The 18,207-nt window shown below is 53.7% G+C and overlaps 1 protein-coding gene across 3 annotated transcripts; it reads left to right on the plus strand.

The window, feature by feature from the left end:
• The first annotated feature begins 20 nt into the window (after window positions 1-20).
• SYNDIG1L (synapse differentiation inducing 1 like) lies at window positions 21-17,780 on the plus strand. Of its 3 annotated transcripts, XM_040068552.2 has the most exons (5): window positions 47-127; window positions 1,073-1,223; window positions 12,555-13,013; window positions 14,244-14,381; window positions 16,001-17,780. In XM_040068552.2, exons 3-5 carry the CDS (start codon window positions 12,585-12,587, stop codon window positions 16,157-16,159), a joined length of 726 nt encoding a protein of 241 aa, XP_039924486.1. In that variant the 5' UTR covers window positions 47-127; window positions 1,073-1,223; window positions 12,555-12,584; the 3' UTR covers window positions 16,160-17,780. The 3 variants fall into 3 exon arrangements, with proteins under 3 accessions (XP_039924485.1, XP_039924486.1, XP_039924488.1); XM_040068551.2 differs by lacking the exon at window positions 1,073-1,223 and having other exon boundaries at window positions 21-127; XM_040068554.2 differs by lacking the exons at window positions 47-127; window positions 1,073-1,223 and adding an exon at window positions 9,784-9,860.
• Window positions 17,781-18,207: the final 427 nt, after the last annotated feature.

The raw sequence follows: 18,207 nt of genomic DNA on the forward strand, positions 1-18,207 counted from the left end.
GCCCGGCCGGCCACAGGCCGCGGCGGGGCCGCCGAGCCGCTGCCGGCCGCCGTCATGCCGGCCGCCGCCTGTCCCCTCCTGCCGCCGGTGATCCAACTTGGCGGGTGAGCCCTTCCCCGACACCCAGGTAAGGACCCGCGTACGGCTCTCGGGTGGGGGCACACCCGCTGCCGCCCGGGCGGTCGGCTTTCCCCGGGGGGTGCCGGGGGTCCCGGAGCTCGTCCCCAGCGTCCCCCGGCTGTTCCAGGGCGATGGCAGCACGTCCCCAGGGAAAGGCAGCCTCGCGCCGAGCTCCAGTTGGTGTGGGGGGGGGATCAGAAAATACGTTGAGGGATGTAAAGATGAAAGGCTACAACCTGGAGAAACCAGGACAAATTACCTCGTCAGAGGCTCTGGGGTGGCCAAAATGTAAGGATTTCAACCAAAGTTTTGGAGGCCAGCTATGTCGGAGCAATTGCAATGGCACCTTGGACACAGCCTGCCTTCGGGACTCCCTCCCCGGGGGCAGCTCAGCCGTCGGCTGAAGTTTAGGGGGGGTTTTCCTTCTGAGAAGCCTCAGCAGCCGGCGGGAGCCACGCCACTGCCGGCCATCCCCGGGATGCGGCTGGGCGGGGGAACAGTCCTGGGACCTCGGTAGATACAGCTATTGACGGTGCCGTGGCTTGTGCCAGCGACACGACTTCCCTGTGCAGCGCCCGTCTCCGTACAGCCCTCAGGATGACCTCCCATTTTGTGTCCGGGGGAAAAGCCACTCGTTCAGGAGTTTCAATGGGAAGCACTTTCCTTCTCTAGCCAGTTAATAATTCCTTCTCCGAAGCTGCTACACGTTTCATAAAAGACACAATGCTCTCCCAAACCCATTTTACCCGGCTCCTTCCTTTGCTTCTGAAAAAGATAAATTCCCCTTTCACTTAGCTTGGATCTGCCACTGGTAAAAACCTTTTTCCCAGAAGGAAGGTAGCACTATATAAATACCAGGGAAAACCAGAGAAGTGGGGTTTGAGCCTGCCTGCCACACGCATGGAAAAAAATAGCTTTGGTCTCTGAGGGATAGTTGCTGGTTACTTTGCAGATTGTCAAGAGGAGAAATTACCCAAGCCAAAATGCAGTGACTGCATTTCTCTGGCAAAAGTTTCTCGTGTCATAAAAACAGCTGGCAGAGCTAAAGCTTTGGGGAGCTGAATCCACTTCACTTTGTCTCCCTGAGCCACCGTCAGACGCAGGTAATAAACACCATTATTAAAGAATGAGTAATTTGCTGCAGCTCTAGCCTGGTGAATTTGTACAGCAGATCCCTGCTTTTGCATGGTACCCAACTCCTTCCTGCCCTCAGCCCAGCCTGCAGACATCACCGTCACTTGCAGAGAAGTGGCCAGGTGCTCAGAAAAAAATTGGCCATTAAAATCTCCCTCTACCACCCACACACTCCCGGGAGCAAGCCCCAAGAGGGCCAATCCTGCCCAGCCTGGCAGCTTATGGCAGAGCAATCTGTGGGCCACTGGCATGGACATGGGCACTGCAGGCCATTTTGCTTTGTCTGCCCCCCTCACAGCCCCTCTGCTTCTGTTGGGATGCACTCACATCTTTCCAGGACCATCTTTGACTTCACTAGGGAGTCCAAAGCTCTGCCCTTTCTGCCTCCCTTTTTCTGCCTAGTTTCTTAAGTTCTGAATCTGAGCTGAGACTGGAAGATACCCCTTGCAGGAGCTGCAGCTCTGTTGCTGCTTTCAGGGTGGTAATTTCAGGCAAAGTCTTCAGACAGAATTTCTCTATTTGTAGAGTTGGAGATAGGCGAATGATTGACTTTCCTGAGTGAAGGGCCAAGGCACAGCATTAGAGAGGGAAAAAAAAACCGCATTACAGGTTTCCTCCAAATTGTTCTTCTGTTGCTGTTTCTCTGTCAAGTGAAAAAGGCAGCAAACCAAACACTTTGCTCAGCCTGGAAGGGAAGGCTACAATGATCCCCAGTGTTTCTTGGGGGCATCACTCAAACCAGCTTCCTTATGGAGTAAAACACTTCGGGTATATTTCGAAAACCAGAGCTGGTTGCAGGATTTGTCCCCAAGCTATATGTCTGGAAGCTCAACAGCTGGTGTGAAAAATCGGCCCAAGGTACATCAGAGATTCAATACCATGCGTGAGAGCCACACTGGTGCTGCTCCTGGGCTGGGCAGAGGTTTCTCTGCAAATCCTTCCTGCTCTCCATGACTTCCATGGTGGCAGGGAAGGACAAGAGGGTGATGCTGAGGCTTGTCCCCACCCAGCAGACACATGCCGGGAGGGAAACACCATGAGCAGAATGTCCTTGCTCAGCCCACATAGGACCAACAGTGCAGCTCACCTGGTGCACAGCTGCCTCTTTGAACACGCTGTGACTCTGGATGGGTGCAAGGAGCAAGCTGAATCCTGTCCCAGGGCGTTGGTGTCATGGGCTGGGAAGAGAAATGGGCCAAGAAGAAAAGGAGAGCATTCGTACAGCAAATGAAGGAGCAGTCCAGAGGGTGCCTCAGCAAGGCAACTTGGCAAGGTCATGGAAAAGAAAATGTGATACTGTTTTGTAACAGCTGTTTCCATACTATATGGAAGAAAATTTAGCACTATCACCTGCATCATCCTGGAATCTGATACTGTGGGATGGACAAGGGTTGTGGGATGGCTGGGGGCAGCTGCTGCCTTTCCTGTCATCATATTCCTGATGATAGAATAAATGAGTGTGAACTGCCCCTCCTCAAACTCAGAGGACACATCTCCGCTTGAGAGTTCTATGGCAATATGGAAGAGACTCTCAACATCTGGTTTGGATTGCACTTTTTGACCCAAGTAATAATTTTAACACCTTAAACTTTGTCTGGGTCTGCAGATGTTTGCCAGATGGGAAGACAGCAGTCCACTTATTTGCTGGACCAGGAAATCATCTTACTGCTGATAAACACACACTGATTTTGGAAACATAGGGCTGGAAAAGTAAGCTGTCATCTCCATGACTTAAGTTCATTTTTAAAAAGAGAGCAGATCATTGGCAGATGAATTAAACATCTGAGCTACAAAGGAGCCTTGTGAATCCCCAGGAGAATCAGGGCATAGTAAGCAAGGTGGAAACAGCCCTGAGCCGAAGGCAGGGAGACATAGAAAAAGTAAACAGGGCAGTGGGGAAAGGAGGGTGCTGCATGCGCTAGCCTTCAGGGTGCTAATGAATCATTAGAGTACGAGTATGTTCTAAACAGAGACAAATGAGCAGTCCTCAACAGACGCTTTACATTGCCAGCTTTGGTGATAAGAGGGGGATTTTCAGGGAGATGTGAGGATGGAGTTAGGTGCTGTGGATAAGCTGCTCTATCAGCAAGCCACAGCTGTGAAGGGGAGGACATCCTTCTGTGCCCCCAACAACTGCTGCCACCTTGAGTGTCCCTGTCCCCATTTTGGTCTCGGACAGTGCAAGCCTCTCACCTGGAAGAAAGCCAGGTCCCATCTGCCCGATCACTTCTGTGCTGGGTACCAGGAGAGAAGGGGGTTCATCCCTGGGATGCAGACCTGCACATGGTCCCAGGCTGGGCTGCAGGGCCAAGGGGAGCACGGCTGGTCCTGGAGGGGAGCGTGAGGCACAGGTCTGCTCCAGCACAAGGTACTGATGCTCTCAGGGTGGTCTCTGGGGAGGATGGGGTGCAGGGTCCCACGATAACAGCAGCCATGAATGGCCTGTGGGACTTCATGAGCAGAAGAGCCTTGAAGCAGAGATGATGAGACAGGAGAAAAGGGTATGGGTAAAAGTGCTTGCTTGGAGAAGAGCATGGAGCCATTTCGGATAACCGCTGTGTGCGGTTTGATACTGGGTATAAATAGTGATGGAGAAAACCTGATGTGAAATTGAGGACCATAGTCATTAGCAGAGCAAAATCAGCCATGAGCAAAATTACAATCTGCCAGCAAGAGCTTCTGTGCATTTCCAGCAGCAGAGAAAATGTCTTGATAGTAAACACACCTTGAGGGACCTCTGTGAGCAGTCCAGTGGGATATTTGTTGTCCCTTTGGGCTCTCTGAGCAAGGAGCCTGATCTTGGGTGAGGGATTGGGCTCCCTCTGTTCTGGAAGCATTGGAGCCCAGGTGTCAGTGAGTTTGTCTCTCAGTGGCTCTGTATACATCGATGTTTCTAAGTAGGTTTTCTACCTTGAGGGCAGGATGCCAATGCCCCTCTCTCCAGTCTTAGGGTAATTCCTTAGGATGGTCCTCAGCTGAGGAAGAGAAGGTTGAAGCCCAGATCCAATCTGAGCTCATGTTTCTCCAGGACAGTGATTTAGTTGCTGTAGCAGGCAGGGGAATTAGTCTCCCCTGACCCTGGACTGGTATATTTTGGCTCAGATGAGAAGTGAGAGCCCAACAGCCTCCAAAGCTGTCTTCACTGTCTGATGCCTCAAAGGACCGCAGATGCCGTCAGTCCCAGCAGGGACCACACTTGGGAGTCATTGTCCTGATCTCCACTGCCTCCCAGCAACCTGCTGGGTCCCCATACAGGAAGGTGAAGGAGCCTCTGATGAGAGCAATCCATCCTCTCTGTTTGGCATCTTGTACCCCTTTAAAGCCCCTCACAGGGGCCTATTGTTGAAGGTGCTGCAGGGCTGGTGGCTGTAAACCCATCAGGGGTGCTCTGAGGCTGAGAGGACTGTCCCAGTGGGGCTGTCGGAACCTTCAGAACTTGCCCATCCCTGATCCTGTCCCGGTTCACGTCCCTGGTCCAGTGCTGCCAGCCAGGTGACCCGCTCTGCTCTGCCTCAGCTGGGCACCCATGGCTGCTCTGCTGCCCTGCAGCTCCGGGCCAGCCGCAGGAGCAGCCCCCCTGCACTGCCTGCTCTCCGCGCTGCTCCCATGTACACAGGACAGCCCGCGGAAACTTCCGACAGCCACCTTATTTATTTGTTTGCGTCTCCTGCCTAAAAAAAGGGATGCCAAGAGAGCCCAAACCTGCTAATTATACACCTAGCCACCCACACCACCATGTGCTTTATTTCCATCACCGTCCATGCTTCCTTCTTCCCGCATCTCCAGCTCGATGAGCCCTTCCCGTCTCTCTCGTGCCTGGGGGGCACGGCGGGATGCACCGGGCGAGCTCCGTGCTCGCTCTGGACGAACCGACACCAACCACGGGCTGTTGGGGCACCGTAGCCGCCCCCAGGGATTTACACATGCAGGCACCGGGCCCGGGCTTTGCCCGCAGGCGCCGTCCCGGCCCCGCGACGCTGAGGGGCGGAAGCGGGCAGAGCCCGGCGGCCGGGACGGTGCCGGGCTGTTCGGGAGGTGCGCGGTTGGGCGGGCGGTGCGGGCTGTGCGGGAATGCTCGGGCTGTGCGGAGCGGTGTGGGGCTGTGCGGGGCGGTGTGGGGCTGTGCGGGGCTGGATGGGCTTGCGGGGCTGTATGGGCTTGCGGGGCTGTGCGGAGCAGTGCTGGGCTGTGCGGAGCGGGGCTGTGCGGGGCTGTGCGGTGCGGAGCTGTGCGGGGCTGTATGGGCTGTACGGTGCGGAGCTGTGCGGAGCTGTGCGGGTCTGTGCGGAGCTGTGCGGGGCTGTATGGGCTGTGCGGGGCTGTGGGGGACTGTGCGGGGCTCTGCTGGGCTGTGCGGTGCGGGGCTCTGCGGGGCTGTGTGGAGCTGTGCGGGGCTGTGCGGGGCTGTATGGGCTGTGCGGGGCTGTGGGGGACTGTGCGGGGCTCTGCTGGGCTGTGCGGTGCGGGGCTCTGCGGGGCTGTGTGGAGCTGTGCGGGGCTGTGCGGGGCTGTATGGGCTGTGCGGGGCTGTGGGGGACTGTGCGGGGCTCTGCTGGGCTGTGCGGTGCGGGGCTCTGCGGGGCTGTGTGGAGCTGTGCGGGGCTGTGCGGGGCTGTGCGGGGCTGTGCGGAGCGGTGCGGGGCTGTATGGGCTGTGCCGGCGGTGCGGTACGGGGCGGCGCGGTGCGGAGCTGTGCGGGCTGTGCGGGGCTGTATGGGCTGTGCGGGGTTGTGCGGGCGGTGCGGGTGGCGCGGTGGGCGCTGCGCGGAGCACCGGGGACACCTGGCGGCCGCCTGGCGAGCGCCGGGCGCGGCCGTGGCGGGCACACGGCAGCCACAAACAGCCCGCCGGCTCCGCACAGCCCGTGTGCCGGGGCTCCCGGTGTGAGTCCGGGTGTTACGGGGATGCCTGCACGGAGGCGATGGAGTTTCCACCGCTCCCCTGTTGATGCGACGCGCACGGGCTGCGTGTCCAGATAACTGGCACCGGAGCTGGGGACAGGGAGGGTCGGGAGCCCCAGCCCGCTATAGCCCCTAGAATGGCTTCTCCAAAACCAGCCTGGCTCTTCCCTGCCAGCCCCAGGGATGGATTTGCTGCTTCCTACCATTAAGAGCAACACCTTAGTTCTGAGCATAGCCGGGTCAGAACACTGCCACAGAGAAACATTTTTATCGGAGACAATAAAGACCCGATTTCCACCAGGAAATTGCCCAATTTGACTTGTGATCCTTGAAAAGCAGTCCATCGCGTCCCAATTCTCAGAGCAATTTAGTCTCTGTTGGAGCCAGCAGCCCTTTGGTACTGGCTTTCCACCTGTCAGGAGATCAGAACAAGCATTTTATTCACTCCATTCCAGCTCTATCAAACCAGCTGCATCAAAGGTGTGAATCAGATTCTCCACATCACAGATGCCTCAGCTATCCTCCCTCTAATCCAAGTCCACAGGCTTTGTGTCACCTTCTTCCTTCCCTCCTGGTGTTCACCAACTCTTTCCCCTCCAGCAGCTTCATAGTCCTTTTTTTCTCCATGTCGGTGGCCAGGATCCAGCTCCCTGTCTGCCTCAGATGTCACTTTGCTTCCCCTGCCCCATGCTTCTTGCCCACCATTTCCCTTCCCACTGCTGTCCCTGCTGTGCTCTTTTGTTTCTCTGGGTACCCTCTCTGCCAGCCCCACTGGCGCCGTCACGTATCACCAGCCTTCCCTCCTGCCCCACACTGAGACCTGCCTCCCTCACATCAGCCCTCTGACCTTTCCAGCCCCCAGGCCACCTCACCTGATGCTCCTGTCGCAGTAACCTTTCCCAGGACTAGTGAAGGCTTTGTTACACCCCAGGGATAAAAATCCTCTCCATCTGCACGCCGGTGCTGTGCCCAAGGCAGAAGCAGTGGTGTCAGACGAGCACCCATGGGAAGGCTTCAGTGTTGGCTGGAGCAAAACTGCTTTCTGCAGTCATGTCTGTGGGGCTGATGAAAGCACTTCCTTCTCCCCTTGAGCTGTGGTTCACCCTGCTGAGACATGCCAGGTATCCATGCTGCTGCACGGGCTCCTGTGGCTGAGAGAGGGCTTGCTCCACTCCTGCCAGACACATTGTCCATGAGTTTTCGCAGCCCTTCCTTCATCCCCATCTCCAAAACGACAACTGCCCAGGCGATTCTGTGCCTTTGCTTCTCAGCAGCCTTTGTGAGATGGTTTTCTCTTGGGCAGAATCACAAGCCTGGATGCCCAGAGGCAGAGGTACTGTGTCCTGACTGGACCCAGGCCTCTACTTCGAAGATCCAAAGCACCTCCTGACAGCTTCTAGGAAGGTCTGGGCTCAGGGACAAGTGCTCGACAAATCTCCTATGCTTTCCTCTTTCATCAGGAGTGGATCCACATCTGTCTGAGGCTATGGCAGCTGTACCTGGCCATGGTGCTGCTTAACATCAGCTGGATCAGGAACAGACATTCACAGTCCCCTGCCCTCAGACCAACCAGGGCATGGCAGTGCAGCAGGACACCAGTACCTGAGGGCACTGACCTCTCCCGGTGCTGTCCTGAAGGGGAAAGCCTTCAGGCAGGGTGGGCTAACCTTCTCACTGTGGCGTCTGGGGACATGCACCACAGCCACAACCGGCTAATGAACCCGGGAAGCAAGGCAGAGTGTTTGCTTGACAGGGCAATTAAATGATGATTGATTTCTGGAACAGCTACTTAATTCATCATTAACTGGCTTATCGTAGCCGGCATCTGTGCCAAGGGTCCCTCTGAGAACTGCCTCAGGAGATGTGGTGTGGAGGTGAGATCTGTGAAATACAAAGCTAAATTTGCTACCTCTTTATTTTTATGCCCTTTTTTGACTCATTTTACCCAGTACTCGCCTTAAGAAGCTGAGAGTACACGACACAGCTGTGCATTTCCCACTCTGCTGGGACTGCTGCAAAGCGGGCTGGGGAGTATGGGGGCCCTGCTCTGGCAGCTGGTTTCAGGAGCAGCCATGCACAGGGGAGGCAGTTCTGCAGGGAGCCAGCAGCTGTCAGGCAGCAGCAGAGCTGCAGCAATGGTTCGGCTCAACTAGGGCACCGCAGTCTGCCTCCCCCAGGTGTGCCCAAGTTGTGTGTGTATGCTTGTATGTGTGCATCCTCCCGTGCACCTGGCAGCACGTCTGTGTGTGTGTGTGTGCATCCTCCCATGCACCTGGCAGCACGTCTGTGTGTGTGTGTGCAACCTCCTGTGCACCTAGCAGCACGTCTGTGTGTGTGTGTGCATCCTCCCGTGCACCTAGCAGCACGTCTGTGTGTGTGTGTGCATCCTCCTGTGCACCTAGCAGCACGTCTGTGTGTGTGTGTGTGTGTGTGTGCATCCTCCCATGCACCTGGCAGCACGTCTGTGTGTGTGTGCATCCTCCTGTGCACCTGGCAGCACGTCTGTGTGTGTGTGTGTGTGTGTGTGCATCCTCCTGTGCACCTGGCAGCACGTCTGTGTGTGTGTGTGTGTCCTCCCCGTGCATCTGACAGCACGTCTGTGTGTGTGTGTGTGCATCCTCCCGTGCACCTGGCAGCACGCCTGTGTGTGTGTGTGCATCCTCCCCGTGTATCTGACAGCACGTCTGTGTGTGTGTGTGCATCCTCCCCGTGTATCTGGCAGCACGTCTGTGTGTGTGTGTGCATCCTCCCGTGCACCTGGCAGCACGTCTGTGTGTGTGTGTGTGTGTGTGCATCCTCCCGTGCACCTGGCAGCACGTCTGTGTGTGTGTGCGTCCTCCCCGTGTATCTGGCAGCACGTCTGTGTGTGTGTGCGTCCTCCCCGTGCATCTGGCAGCATCTCACCACCACTACCCGCTGCCAGTACTGCCCAGCCTAGCCCCATGGGGCCGATGGATATCCACGCTATCCAGTCTTGCTGCTAATCAGGACAGAGAATGGCCACTCTTTGACAATTTTGTCTTTTACTGCTTTCTTGCTTTCATCTTCTGACTCCATTCCTCTTTCCCCAACCTTGGTTATTAACAGGCTTTCTTTATCACCAGGCTTATTTTATAATTAGTCTTCCTTTTTTAAGTCCCCGTGTGGCTAAATTCCTGTGGGATTCAGATAACCCAAATGGGGTTTGGGGACAACTGCAGGGCTGGTCTGACTCTCTCCTTCCCTGCACATGTGCATGCAGGGCTGGTCCTGCTCTCTGCCATTCCCTCTCTAATGTCATCTCCAGAGGCTTGATGGCCCTTGTCTCCACCTGCAAACCCAGACCATTCGGTACGTGGTCTCTGTGGGATGTGCTGATGTTGGTGACTGGGGCGTGGGAAGCATCCCTAACCCCTCTGGCACTGGGACTCTTTCACATCTTCACCATTGTTGGAGAGGGAGGTTTCAGCCTGGCTGCTTTCCAGCAGGGCTGAGCACACTGCTGTAAGTGTGCTGTGACACTGGCCCTCGTTGTCCCCTCCCCACTGCTGACAAATGCCAGAACTGGGCATCAAGGCTGCAGTTGGTAGCTCCTTTGCTTATTTATCAGAAGCACTGTGAGATTTTCTTCTGCATTTTTCCCCTTGTCCCCGCAGTCTCCCAGGGACAGCATCAGCCCCAACTCCCAAGAGTGGAAGGCAGCAAGGAAAAGAGACTTTAGTACAGGTAAATATTTTATAATTCCAGAGGGTACAGAACCAGCCCAGACTAAATCCTTCTAGTTGTAGCCCTGCCCTATCCATGCCCTGTGCAGGAGTTCCAAGATCCTGGCTCTGCTCTAAGGACAGCACCAGGACAATTTGAGGGACCAGAGAGGTTTGAGCTCTCCCCAGTTCCCTGGGATGAAGCCTCACCCGTGCCCATCCCATATTCACAGACATCTCCATACTTCAGGAGTTTTTCCTGTGATTTCTTTTGCTACCCAGACTGTTACTCTTCCAAGGTATGTTCACCTTAGGATGTTTGCTGCCTGCAAGCCCTCACTGCCTCTTCCCCACAGCCCAGGTCAGTGAGACATCTCCCACCAGCCCTTCTGGCATCCTTTGGGATTCAACAGAGTCCATGTCCAACAGCAGTCCAGCTGCATAGATGCATTCTTCCCACACTGGTTCCCTGGCACCTCCCAAACTCCCTTTTAGATTTCCAATTCCTCCCAACTCCTTTCCCTTCTTTCCCTCTCCCACACTGTTTCCCAGTGCTTGCTGCTGTCAACCTGTGGCTTTTCCATGCAGCTCTGCTCCTTCTCCAACCTGTTGCTGAGGACCCAAAGTGAGAAGCACAGCAACTTCCGCACAGGCAGCACCTGCTGCCCAGTGGCCGGCAGCCTGCCCGCAGTCCGTCTGCTGGTGTTTCTCAACACATTTGGAACTGACTCCCTTCAGCAGTTCTCAGCAAGATCCCATTCCTTCCTACCCTAGCTTGCTGCCAGAATCATTTCTTGAGATAAGGCGTGGATGCTGTACTAAATCTGTCAATTTTCTCTCGCTAGTACTGGGCTCTTTCTTCGGCTGCTGCTCTCAAATGATACTTGGTGACTGCTCTCTCCTTAGCCTTTTGTTAAAAATTAAGTTATTTTATTAATAATCTAATTTGCATGTTAACATAACCAAAGAAGAGGGTCGTGGTTTCCTTGCCTGAAAACTGGGATGTAGCTTTGAGCTTCTCTGTGTCCGTGCAGAAAACGAAACCATCTTTACTACAAATATGCATCTCCCTTAAATATTTTGAAAATACTTAATGGCCATCTGCTGCATGAGCCATTACCAGCTTTATAAGTAAGGTGGGAGACTGTGGAAGGCAGGGAATGGCTTTGGGAAGGGAGAAGTGAAGGGCATTCACCAAAATGCACAGTGTTTTAGCAGCACAAGAGGGGTTTTGAACAGTTCCATTTTCCTGAGCAGATTTCCAAAATGTGATGTCCACTGCCTGAACACAGCCAATGGAGAGGTCCCTTTAAAACCATGCATGGCTCCCAAACCTGCATGATGTGGTGGAGCTTGGCTGAGGAAACAGGACCACTTGGGCTTTTCGCTCTCTAGAAGTCCTCAGTTTCTCTATTTATATTTCCTTCTTGAGATTTAAAGCCAAGGTGAGGTGCTGTCTATCAGAAGACCTAGTGCACCTCAGGGATTCCTACAGCAGAAGGAAGTGTGACCCTGCTACACAGCATCCTGCAGAGGAGTCAGTGACCGAGATCTCTAAGGAGGACAGGAACATTTGAGGTTGCATGGCAATAAGGTGGCATGGTCTGGGAGCTGGGAAAAATGCTAAAGAGACTGTAAAACCTGTGGCTCAGGTAGTCAAGAGGGCAAAGTAATTGTTTCTCTCTCCTGAGAAAGCTGATGTTTCACTGTACTTTTTCTTTGTTCCAAGGTGGGTTGGAAGCCAAATGCTCCTCTGAAGGAAAGGGGTGGAAATATTTCATATGAAAAATTTTCGTAGGAAACAAAAATGAGAGCAGTACAAGGTTTCAGCGCTCTGAAATGGAGGAAGGGAGAGGGAGGTGAATTTCCCTGAGGAAGAAACCAATGTTGAAATTTGTAGCTGAGGAATCTCATTTGGGCTCAGCAGTTTCTGAAGCTGGTGGCCCAGAGCCAAGGCTGTCTGGCTGCTGCTGTACTCAGGGGTGGAGCTGGTTTATACAACACTTCGATGTGATGGATCATTTACTTAAAACGTCATGATTACAAAGTGGACTAAAGCCCATGGAGTCTCCCCTTTAATCTCCTCATCTTTCTGTTCCTCCTCACAGCTGGCTGAGCACCCAACGCTCCCACCCCAGGCTAAACACCACCTCCACGTCCTCACAGCAGCCCCCTGGCTTCCCTTGGTGGCTCACTGCACATGCCCTGGCCCCAGCTCAATCTTGGATGAGTCCTGGAGAATTTCCCATGCACCTGAAAGCCAGTTAGGTGTATGTGTAATGTCCAGATGGATACAATTCACCATGGGAAGTCAGGGAGACTCCTTGAGTGATTGTCAGTCTCTTATCTACTTCTGTGCTGTCAGTCTTTGTCACAGCACGCATTATGAACCAGCAGAAAAGATGCAGTAGGTCCTTTCCTGTCAGGCTGCACATGGCCAACTTAAGATGCATTATAGATACAGCAAGTCCTCATGTTAATCCAGCCTGAATCAGATAACCTTACTGCAGGACTGCATCCTTATCTTGCTGCCACCTGGGGAGATAGCATTCAGGCTGTGCAGAGGTGGGGAGGGGTCTCGTTTTCTCCAGTATCGCCAAGTTTTTCTGTTCCCGCTAGCCTCTCAACAATGGCTGTGCATGGGTGAGAGGCTTTTCTGCTCCCTTTCCTTGCTGAAATAACAGCCTACTCCCTCCCACCCCCTCTGCTCCTGCAGGATCGCCCCACCACCACCACTGCCAGCAGCATGGAAAGCGTGCGTGAGCTCCAAAACCCGCTCTTGGCCAAATCCAACGGCCACCTTCGCAGCAGCTATTCTTACCACCAGCACCACAGCCAGGACTACCCCAGTCATCGCTGCCAAGGGAAACTGTATTCCTACATATTCCAAAACACTGGTGGTGCCAGGACTCACCAGCTGCTGGATGCCAGTTCCCTGCAGCTGGCTGTTGAAGCCTTGTATGGCCCCAGTTTCATCCTTGTGAAGGATGAGACTGCTCTCAAGGCCAAGGACAGCATGATGGAAAGCTGCGAGACCACTTTTACAGAAAGCAAAGAGTCTCTGTCTGAAGCTCCTGAAGGGCATGAGGCACAAGGGTCCTGCCTGGTAGAGAGTGACATCCGCATCCAAACTGTTTCCTATGAGGTGGAGGAAGAGGAGCTCCAGGAGTATGAGGTGAGCTTGGGCAGGTGGGATAGCACTAAACTCCTGTGGTCATTCTTTCTGGACATTGGCTCAAATTCTTGATAATTTATTCTCCCTCCTCTAGCCAGAACTCCCCCCCAAATCCTTCCATCTCCTGCCTCACCAGCCTCCCTGTGCACCCAGTATTTCTTCTTTCTCCTTATAATTCCTGCTCCTTTTCCCTCACTGCTGACCTCAGAAGGAGGTCAGCTTCCCTAAGAGCAGCCTGGCTGCCTGCTGCTGGGAGCAAAAGAGAGGTGGGTCTCTGCGGGACCCTTGGGAAATGGGAACACTTTGACAAGGGCAGCCTGCTGTTGCTGTGGCACTCGAGCTAAAGACAAACAGCAATTCTTGCATAACTTCAAAATTCACATGCGAGATGGCAGCAGCTGAGAGAAAGCTTTGCATATATAAAGACAGGATGAATCCTGTGCAGGAAGGATGAGAGCTGACAAAGCAGCCTCGTTGCTGTGCTGTGCCCCACTATGGCTTGAGCAGCGGTGACAAGGCTGGGAAGCCTCATCCAGGGTCTTGAGAGGAGGGAGAGAGCCCCAGAGCTCAGTGGAGCTGGTGACCCAGCACAGCTCTGCTTGTTTGGTGTTGGTGATGTAGCCTCTTCAGATGGCAGCAGGGATGTCCCCACCTCTGCATCCCTTCCCCACCAAGACATGACCCTTGCAGGGTGGTCTGAGGCTGGCCCAGCGGTGCCCAAAGACAGGAGGGCTCCCCACAGCCAGCGAGCAGTGACTCACTAAGGGGACAGGGCAGGCTGCCCCTGCCATGTAGGCTCCACTTCAAAGCCTTTCCCTCACTTCCTGAATTAGTCTAGCAGGATATTGATCTCCTAGTCTCTAATGGGGATAAGTCACTTTGTTTAAGTTTGTTTAAGCTGACAAACAGTCAGTTCTGCCAAAGCTGAAGATATTTCAGTTTAAGACTCTCTCTAATGCAGGGAAATCCCAGACCCCCAGCATTTGCTCTGGCAGGGAGCCGAGAATCCATTTCACTCTTGAATTTGCTGAGCTACGTTGCTCCTCATCAAACCATGCTGAAGAATGTAAAATATTTTTGAAATTTACTCCTTGAATTTGCCAGTGGGAATTGGACGAGAATATGTGACAGGATCAGGAGAGAGTGGGAGCTGGGAGGCGAGGTGCTGAGATGCAGCCTGCAGAGTGGCACGGGGAGGTGGGCATGTGCTGAATCCATCTGGTTTTGCAGAGCGACTCCTCCAGCGACAGTGAAAGCGAGGATCATTTCCTGATGCTTCCCCCCCGGGACCACTTGGGCCTGGCTCTTTTCTCCATGCTGTGTTGCTGCTGGCCCCTGGGGATTGCTGCCTTCTACTTCTCCCAAGGGGTAAGGAATCCCTTTGCTTGCCTGCATGTGCCGAGTGCTAAAGCAGGGGCTCTGAGAACCACAGCGGCCCAGGGAGGTGACCAACACCTTTCTGAATCTAAGGCTCATCTCTGTGCCATGGCTGTAACTCTGAAGGTTGAGACAAAGGGTGCTCCTGGATGTCTCCACAACTGTTGTGGGGTTGGAACCCCTCCAGTTCTGGCGTGGGTTACTGGAGGTCAGGGCTGCATCTTTATCTTTGCTTTTCTTTTGGGTTTTCTGGCTGTTATTTAGGGAACTGGGGCCTCCCCTGGCCCCTTGCCCAGCTTCTCACCCTCCAGCCAGGTCCAGGATGACAGCATTTTCCCATGTATCCTCCCATGCCCCAGTACTGTGAAGTTCTACACCATGACTCAGACTGAGGCAGCTCATCCCACAGGAGCCAGGCTGCTCTGGAGGCTGGAGACACAAAAGGGAGCTTGGTGTCCATATCACACTACAGCTCCTCTCTTGCACTTGTTTCTGGTGCACATTGGCTAACCTGTGGGAGCCAATGCCAGGCTGGCAGAGGCTGGAGAGGAAATGGCCCTCAGGCTGCAGCAGCTCAGAGGAGCTGCTCTGTCCTTGAGGGCTTAGCCTGGAGCCTGGGCTCACTTATATCGCTGTTGACCCAGAATAATTCATACAGAGCCAGGGGATTTACTCCGCATTTGCGTAGATGCTGCTGTACCAAGAATAGATGGGGGGGAGGCATTAAGAAGTTAAATCAAGATGATAGGAACAGAAGTGGAAAAATATATTACATGAGTGCCTGGCACAGAGCTGGTGAGAGGCAGTGGAAGCATTAATTGATTAGGGCCCCAAGGAGCAATTGATTTCACATTTTTCTACGTAGTACAAGATAGCACAGTGCACCCTCCATGTGATGATGTAGGTGGGGCAGTTTATATCCAGCTCCATGTTCTATAACTACCCCCTTTGTTCACTCACTGAGGCAAGGACTATATCTGTTTGGTGTCTTCACCTGGCAACTTGAACTCAAGTAGTAGGTAATAGCTAGAGCAGCTTGGAATATGCCCTGAGCACTCAGATAAGCTGGAAGTTGCCATCCTTTTCCAGAGAGATGAGGATCTGATTCCACTGCTGTTTTCATCAGCCCTTCAACAGCAAATAGGCTTAAGCTGAAAACCCCATGCAGGAGGAATCAGGTGGCAGCACAGCTGGACCAACAGACCATGCCATCAGGAGCCAGCTCCCTGAGCATAGGCAGTTCTTGTTACATCTCTGTACAGGGTGCACTGGTATCTGGCCAGTACCACACAGCCATCACCCCGTGCACTGAGCTCTTACAAGTGCCCAGCCACCCACTCACAGCTCTGGCTGTGTGCCCAGGTGGGTGCTTTCAGACAAGTAGCTGAAGCCCATGCTTCCCTTGGAGGCAAATTCCACAGGGAAATGTGTGCAGGTGGCACTGCTGTTCTGAGCCCTCCCAGACTGACAGACACCTCGCTGTCTGTTCCCAGCCTCGGTGGGGTGCAGTGGGCAGACGAAAAGCGCTGACTCAGTAATGAAACAATTGCATGCTGGTTAAATGCCAGGTTGGTACAGCTGTGAGCAACAAGCATTTCTTCTCCTTCCAGACCAGCAAGGCTGTCTCCAAAGGAGATTTTCATCTGGCCAGTTCAGCTTCCCGCCGAGCTCTCTTCCTTGCCGCTCTCTCCATAACCATTGGCACAGGAGTGTACATCGGGGTGGTGGTAGCACTGATTGCTTATCTCTCAAAAGGGGGCCACGTGTAGCTGCCACCTGCATGTCACTGCCATCCCTGGCCGCTGACCCTTCTGGGATTGAGCTTTCCTGCGGAGCACAGAGCCCCAGTGCCTGCAAGGGCTGCTTGCACAGCAGGGCCTCAGCATGGATGTGCTGTGCAGGTTTCTTCCTCTTCCAGACAACAGTGGACCCCTCTTCTCCCTGAGGCTGTGGCATGCGACCATCTAGCAACAGGGAATGGAGCACCAGCCTGGCTGCTGGGACAAGGAGGAGCACATTTGCCTGGTGGAAGATGTGCAGGAGAGAAACCACGCGCTGCTGCTGGGCTGGTGCAACAACCCCCATCTGGGGCTACAGCTTCCCTTCTCAGGCCCGCAGCTGGGAGATCCGCCTCTTGCCCAGGCTTGGGCCATGAAGGGTACACACAGGGAGAAGAGGGGAGATGGTGCCAGGGAATGACTGCTGCTTCTTCTGGGAGGCCAGAGTCCTGGTGGGGTCTCCAGACTCCTGTGATGGGAACAACATTCTTGCTTCAGTGCCGTGGGGTGGCCTGACCCCTCAGCTGCAGTGGAGTAGGAGGACAGAGCACGGACAAGACCAAGAAGCATGCCCTCTGCATCCCTCTGCAGACAGACCCCTGATCCACAGGGGAACATCCCGGTTGCTGGTTTATCCCAAATCAGAAACAAGGAGGAAGGCAGGCTGGTGGTTGCACGCCATCTCTCCCATTATTGATGCAAGCTGGTAAAGACAGCAAGGTTTTTTCTGTGTTAGTAGTGACTGCCATGCTGATCCCAAGTCAGAGGCCTCATAAGGTTGCCGTCCCAGAGTGCTGGACTCTCAAAAGTTTTGTAATGGAAATCTCTACCTAAGAAGTGTTCTGGGAGGGGTGCTGGCCTGAAGGATTCCACTCCTTGTACTAGGTCAGGGCCCTGCACACAAAGAGGGATGGAAAGAAAAGGCTGACAAAACCTGCCAAATCTGGGGTGGGAGTGCTGCTTGTGAGGGGATGAGATCCAGAGAAGGAAGAGACATGGAAGGAGCCTGAGACGCAGGGTGACCTCAACACGCTCCTTCCCATGCCTTGAAGAGAGGTATCTCCATCCATCCATCCATCCATCCATCCATCCATCCATCCATCCATCCATCCATCCATCCATCCATCCGCTTCTAGTAACAAGGAAATACCAAGCATTGCCACTCATACATCTTACTTTTCCTTATTTGTATATTGTCAGCAACACATTAAAGGCTTCAGAGGTGGCTATGAAGGCAGTGATTGCCCCAAAAGGTTGGCATTTAGAAGCCATGCCTCACCCCCCACTCTCCAGCATCTGCCTTTGACCATCCCTCCTCTCTCTGGCTCCCCTGTTGCCTCTTTTCCCCACGTGCAGGAGACTGCAGGCAGACTCTGGGCATCCCTCACCTCCTTCCCAGAGTTTCTGGGAAGGCTGCAGCCAGCTTTGCAAGAGATGCAGCATGTTCCTCCAGCTGGGTGCCATTCAAATGTAATTTCATCCTAAAGAAGCATGTTAATGTCTGCAATTGTCATTGTATTTGAGCCATAAAAGAAAGAAGTGCATCAGAGATCTGTACAGAAGCTGGTCTGAAAGTTCCCATTATGTTTTTTAACATGGAAGAACTAATAAAAAAAGCAGGAGAAAAGACTCTGTTTATAATAATGTGGAGCTGGCTGTCAAAGAGGTGAGCTTCACAAGAGTGCCGCACTCACTTAAACCTGGAGGTGTTTATGCTGTTCCTAAAGGAATTTATAATCCAGCTGGTGTCTGAGTATCTTGGAGGGAGATGTATTTCAGTGTAGATCACAGTGGGCAAATACCACTGAGAGCAGGATGGTGGTGAAGGCTTTTTTTCCCTGTGTAGTTGGACAAGAATTAGGGAGAGAGACTGGAGCATCTGTGTGTAGTAGAAGCATAAAATCTACTTGAACAGGGGCAGAGGAATACAAACATCAGGAGAAAATAAGCAGATCTTACTTCTGATGGTGGACAGAGAGGCAGAATTTGCAGCGAAGGGCTGGCATGTCCAAAACAGATGAGGTGGCCTTAGAGAAGAG

Source organism: Hirundo rustica, chromosome 6 (genome assembly GCF_015227805.2).
Source record: "Hirundo rustica isolate bHirRus1 chromosome 6, bHirRus1.pri.v3, whole genome shotgun sequence".
Lineage (NCBI taxonomy): Eukaryota > Metazoa > Chordata > Aves > Passeriformes > Hirundinidae > Hirundo > Hirundo rustica.

Excerpts from the sequence above, each read along its gene's own strand:
- SYNDIG1L (XM_040068551.2), top strand. The coding sequence starts at position 12,585 with ATGGAAAGCGTGCGTGAGCTCCAAAACCCGCTCTTGGCCAAATCCAAC. Across the intron at positions 13,014-14,243 it reads AGGAGCTCCAGGAGTATGAG|AGCGACTCCTCCAGCGACAG; the intron begins GTGAGCTTGGGC and ends CTGGTTTTGCAG. Across the intron at positions 14,382-16,000 it reads CCTTCTACTTCTCCCAAGGG|ACCAGCAAGGCTGTCTCCAA; the intron begins GTAAGGAATCCC and ends TTCTCCTTCCAG.